Consider the following 6,002-nt stretch of genomic DNA (forward strand, 5'->3'; position numbering starts at 1 on the left):
TGGGGGTATAGAGAAGGTGTGAGTCCAACGTACAGGAGCAGAACACCCTGAGAACAATGGCACGGAGGGTGCACTTCAACACCTTTCTTCCCTTATCGTCTTCGCTTTTCTTTTTTAGTGCATCAAGGGCATTCCGTAGAGGGGGGTTAAAGGAGATCAGGGTGTGGCACCACACTCGATTGCTCTCCGTCCTCTGCTTGGGCACATCTGATGAAAAGCCGACATCGAACGGAGGAGCTGCTCAGTTGCCAGTCCATACAAATCACCCCTTCGGTCACCTTTTGCTGCTGCTTCTCTCTCGTCTTCCGTTGCCTCGCGCCCATGATTTGAGTCCTCTGCATGCGACCCTTGAAGCCACCGTGTTCGTGGGAGGTGCGCAGCGGCCCTTTTCTGTGCAAGGGTGCCGGCATTAAGCTCGAAAAGGGCTGTTCGGAGCCGCTCGTCATGCAGGCAGAAACATGCCGACCCCCTCGTCACTGTTGTTCTCCTCCCCCCTGCTTCGCGTGCGCTGTGCACACGCTAACCCACACGCGCGCACCCCTAACCGCCGTTCTTTGCCATCCCTGCGGCGCTCGACTGTTTGACTTCATCTTGGACCACTTCCTCTCTCCTTGCCAAGCTGTCAGGCGTTCAGACGGCGCCCCTCCTTTGTCTGGAGGCGCTCGGTGCCTTTCTGTGCGCTGTGCGTGGGCTTCCGCATCACCCCCCTCAACGCAGTTGCAGAGTAAGACACCCACAGTGACATCTATCACCTGCGAATTTGGCGAAGGGGTGTCACTATTCCATCTCCCACTCACTGCTGCTGCTGCTGCGCGCCTTCTCTCTGCTTTCGCACAGCCCCTCTGGTGCTTTTCTTGTTGCGGGCAGCGATCATGGCAAGCTCTCTCCTCCGAGACGTGCGCTCCCATGAGAAGTGCCTCTTTGTGGAGAGCAGAATACAGGCAGGGGGGTTCCTCTCTATTATCGCAGAGTCGTTTCGTAGCAGCTATGAGGCGATTCGCCCTCTCTTGACGACGCTAGCGGAGGCCCTATCGAGACCTTCATTGATGCACGAGTACCGCCTGACGCCGTTCTCGCTCGGCGCCGCCGTGTCAAACGGGATCGACGCTGCTAAAGCGACCGCCTTCTTGGAGACCTACGCTTACGGGCTCGCAGAGAGCTCTGAAAAGCTGCGACTTGTGCGCCAGTTCATTGAATCGTGCATGATGCGGTACAACCTTGCGCGCATCATCATCGACTTGGAAAGGACCCTTGTGCAGTGCAAAGATGAAGAAACGGCTCAAATGCTCCTGCACGACGCTGTGATCGCATCAGTGGCGACTACCCCGCTTCAGATATTTTATGAGGAGAGCTGTTGGGCGGAGTGCTCGGCGCCATACCCCTCATTCCTGCTGCAGAGCAGGACTATGTCGAAGGTAGTGGCCGCCCGATGCGTGGCGCTCGGACTCCCCATCCAACAGCAGTACGACTTTGAGAGGGACACTTCGGTTCGCACGGCGCACATCTCGCTGCGTACGCAGACAAAGCCGCGCCGCTATCAGATCGAGGCCGTAGACGCCGCCATCCATGGTGGCACCCTCAGCAGCGGGTGCCTACTTCTCCCTTGTGGGGCCGGAAAGACGCTTCTGGGCATCATGCTCATGTGCAAAGTGAGGAAGCCGACACTGGTCGTGTGCGCCGGCAGCGTCAGTGTCGAGCAGTGGAAGAGCCAAATTCTGGACTATGCGACGCTGGAGGCGCCACCGCCCCTCGAGAGCGGCGATGCTGCTGAACCTCACAGAGATCGCCCCCATCAGGTCAAAAGCGGCGCTGCGCGCATCGCTTGCCTGACCGGAAAGCAGAAGGATCCCATCACAGAGGACACAGACGTTGTGCTCACCACCTACAGCATGCTGGTGACGGCGCACAAAGCCAGAATGCGGCAGTACGCGACAGCGATGGCTGGCGAGGACGACCTGCTCAGAGGACGAGGACAGCATAAGCGGAGAGAAAACCCGAAAGAAAAGCTCTTTGCCCCGTATGGGCTGCTAATACTGGACGAGGTGCATGTAATGCCGGCAGAGAGCTTTCGAGGAAGCCTCGGCTTCATCGATGCAAAGGGCGTCGTCGGTCTTACCGCCACGTACGTGCGTGAAGATCACAAGATTCTTGACCTCTTCCACCTGGTGGGGCCGAAGCTGTACGACATTTCTATGGAGACCCTGGCGTCACAGGGCTACCTCGCCCGCGTCCACTGCGTCGAGGTCCGAGTGCCAATGACAAAGGAGTTCGGGCTCGAGTACATGGAGCGTAGCAGGAAGGCGCCAGCGCTAGTGATGTTAGCTGCGGCAAATCCGAACAAAATGATGTGTGTGCGGGAGCTTGTGTGGCGGCACCTGGACGCCGGCGCCAAAATCCTTGTCTGCTGCGACCACATTATGCTGCTGAAAGAGTACGGGAAGCTGCTCAACGCACCGGTGATTTGCGGCAGTACACCGCACAAGGAGCGGCTGATGATCTTCTCTGATTTTCAGAGCACATCGAAAATCAACGTCATCTGCGTCTCGCGCGTCGGCGACGTAAGCGTCAACCTGCCAAATGCAAACGTGGTGGTTCAGGTTTCCAGCCACGGCGGTAGCCGCCGCCAGGAGGCGCAGCGACTAGGACGAATTCTGCGGCCGAAGGAGCGCGCCTCGAATGGCAAGTCGGTGGATGCTTGGTTCTACTCCATAATCAGCATGGACACCATCGAAATGAGCTATGCGGCTCACCGGACCGCCTTCCTCGTTGACCAGGGGTACGCCTGCCGCGTGGTAGAGTACAACCCTGTCGAGTCATCTGCCAGCACGGCGTCAGGAAGTGTGAAGGAGCAGTTGCTCAAGGAACGTGTTGGAGACGCGGTCAGTATCAAGCAGGAGTCTTTGTATGAGATGCTGCATCAGTCAAGCGTGCTGCGTCCACGAGCAAGGGAGCGCTACGCGCACGGAGGTGGCACGTGCGACCCTAGCATCGAGTCGCTGCCATATCAGCTCGGATTACTTTCGAAGGTTGTCTCCAGCTGGGAACTTGAGTTTCAGCAGGAGCACCGCAAGCGCCGCCGCACGGCCGTCGAGGAAGCTGACAACAGCACTGCTGATATGGCAGACAGCGAAGGCGACGTGGAGGAGGTTCGGCCTGTGCGGACCTATGCTTCCATCAAGAGTGAGTGGAGGAGGGACGACGGTGAATCCGCGAGCCGTGCCATGGCGTTGCACCATCTTGTGGGTGTGGATGACGGATTTGTGTACCACGAGCTCTAATGCCACACCCCTTCTTCACATGGATGCGCGCGCAGTTGTGAAAAAGGGGAGGGAAGGGACCGGTGTGCGGTGGGTGACAATACGCTCTCCTCCACCCTCACTTGTATTCTCCCTATACAACCTCCTTTACGCATATTCATTGTTTCTCATCATGCTTCGTTGCATCACTATCCTCTTCGACACCTATTCGAAGTACGCGTGCCCTTGCCACCCCGTCGCCACTCTCTCGCCGTTGGACTCGTTCGCGCTTTACTGTCGTGCACATTGGCCGTACGAAACGCGCCCTGAAAAATGGTAGGGCGGGGGGGGCAGCGCTGAACTGCAGGGAAAGCAACAACAACGCAACATGTGCGTGTGGGCGATGTGCCCCAGCAGCAATAGAATGCCGCACCAAAAGGTAAGATAGGGCAAGTGCAGAGGGGATGAGATGCCAAAGATATCATCTGTACAGCACAGCATCCTCTTCTTTCTGTGCGGCTGTGGAAGTGCTCGTGCGGGTGTACACCGCACGCCCCCTCCCCTACCCTTCGCGGCCGCTGGCGGTCCTCTGAAATGCCATTGGTGGCGCTGCCTAATGCGCGGGCTCCTCTCTCTTTCCTTCACTACTCTCCCATGCCGCCCCGATCCGCTCATGACTCTACACCCTTTCCCTTTCCGCGAAACGTTGCTTCTCCCTTGCCGCGTCTGTCGGGGGCACTTTCGTACTACCCTTCTTCAAGATAGGTTCTCTTCAAAACTGCCAAGCAAGATGGTCTGAGTAAGCTGCTGGTTGGTGGTGTACGTCGTTGTATACATCGCCAAGTGGATTTATAACCTCTTTCGAGGTGGGGCTATCGAGCGCAAGAAGGATGGTAAGGAGGCACTTCCGCTAAATGAGGGTAGCGGGTGTGAGGGCGGCTCCTGATCCTCGCCCTTCCCTCGCCGCGGCCCGAACCCCCCGGCCCCCCCGTCTGCTTAAAGCGGCTGTGGCGAGGATGCGAGCCCCTCTCCATTTCGATATGTGAGTACTCTCGTTTGCACGCAGGGCATCTGTGCCGTTTATACCGCCGCACGCACACATGAAAAGACTCACACACATGTACGCATGCCAACACATGTATTCGCCCCCGGCAGGCCTGCCCAAACACGGACTGAATGCAGAACCAGCCCAGCCGCCCAACAGTCTCAAGAGTCCAGGAGGAGGGAGTGCATGAGGTGAAGGAGTTACACACGAGGGAAAAGAGCGCTCGTGCTTCAACATGTCACTCCGCCTCCCGCAGAAAACGCTGGCGCGTTGCAGTCGATGGGTGCGGCACCTTCCCAGACGAACGCCTGGGCCTACCTGGCTGCCATATGGCCTTGTGGGGGTGGGTGTTGGATGGATAGCGACTGCGTGTGCTTGTGTGTGTGATATCTTTCTCATCTCTCTCTGGATATGCTTCTAGAGGAGAACATGCGTGTGGGCGCACTCCATTTGTGACGTCTCATGCTGGAACCGCAGGATGCATGATACTGAATGTACGCGCGATGCCATGCTGTGTTGACAAGCACTCACACATGTTTGAAGGCATTTGTGGTTGCACAGGCGGGCAGAAGTGTGCGGGGGGGAAGAAGCTGGAGGGTAAACGGGCAGCGAAAAAGTGCAGAGCCAAAGGGGAGAGACTTTGCAGTGAGGGATTTGCAAGGGCAAGAGAGCGAGGAGGAGAAGGGCAAGTCGGGGAGCGGGCCCTTCCACTACTAGAAGGGTCGGCAGCACGTTTTCTGGCCATGAGCCTCTCCCGAAGATTTTGCCCTTAAAGAAACTACTCTCACAGTTGAAAAGACTGGGTGCCTGTTTGTTCAGCAGCCCATCTGACAGTTGTGCACATGGCACGCTCTTTCACTTCCTCAGTGCCGCGGCTTCTCTCGCGTGCCTCCTCCTGGTGCAATACGAATCCATTTCTTTGGCTGCTCGTTTCTGTTCCCCTCCCACTCCGCTGCCACGCCCGTGCCGAGGTCTTTGCGCTTTGCTTATTTACACTGTATTTCATTATTATTAGTGCGGACACCTCTCACGAGGTCGTCAGCTCTGTACCTTGCCCTTCTTCATTGGTGCTATTCCGTAAGGCCCTCTCTTCTGTCGAACATCCGAGATGGAAGCGAGATGATGGAAGGGAGGGGGGTATCTCGCTTTCCCTGAAATACAGTCGGTTCTCTGGCCGCTGGTGCGGCTAAAGCTAATGCTCATCTGCAGTGCCGCCCCCCTCCCCCACCACCTTCCCTTCGAATCGCCTTCCCCCTCTCTCTATCCCTTTCTCTCGAGTCACCGGCAAGACTTTTTGCTTTGGACAGTTTAGCTCTTGCCTTCGTTTTTGTATGGAACGGGTGGAGGGCCGACATTCACGACGGAGAGAGACGTGTACACACATTGTGAACTTCTGTCTGCGCACGTCTCTCTCCGTCGTGAGCGCTCGAAGATCGACCTATGACTCTATCTAAGGAACTGTGAGCTCATGTCTATCGTTTCGGCGGAGCAGCAGTTCGCCGTGTGCACCTGCGCGGCATCGAAAGAATAGGCGAAGCATCCCTGCTTATAAGTGAGAAGCAGAGACTTACGGCATGACAACACATATGATCTTACGGGTGTTTTTATGCGTATTTAGGCCATTCTCGAGGAAGGCCTTGGCGCAATGGATGGCATCGTACGTAGCAGCAGCCTGTCTCTACGTTTCAGGCCATTCCGTTCCGCACTTTGGTGGTGAAGCG

At 57.0% G+C, this 6,002-nt stretch overlaps 1 protein-coding gene across 1 annotated transcript; it reads left to right on the forward strand.

Moving 5' to 3' along the window:
• Positions 1–872: 872 nt before the first annotated feature.
• LSCM1_02050 (uncharacterized protein) lies at positions 873–3,278 on the forward strand (the record flags this gene model as incomplete). The annotated part of the gene is made up of 1 exon (XM_067319644.1): positions 873–3,278. The coding sequence occupies one exon, from the start codon at positions 873–875 to the stop codon at positions 3,276–3,278; it is 2,406 nt and encodes an 801-aa protein (XP_067176193.1).
• Positions 3,279–6,002: the final 2,724 nt, after the last annotated feature.

The sequence above is a fragment of the Leishmania martiniquensis genome, chromosome 32 (assembly GCF_017916325.1).
Source record: "Leishmania martiniquensis isolate LSCM1 chromosome 32, whole genome shotgun sequence".
Taxonomy (NCBI): domain Eukaryota; phylum Euglenozoa; class Kinetoplastea; order Trypanosomatida; family Trypanosomatidae; genus Leishmania; species Leishmania martiniquensis.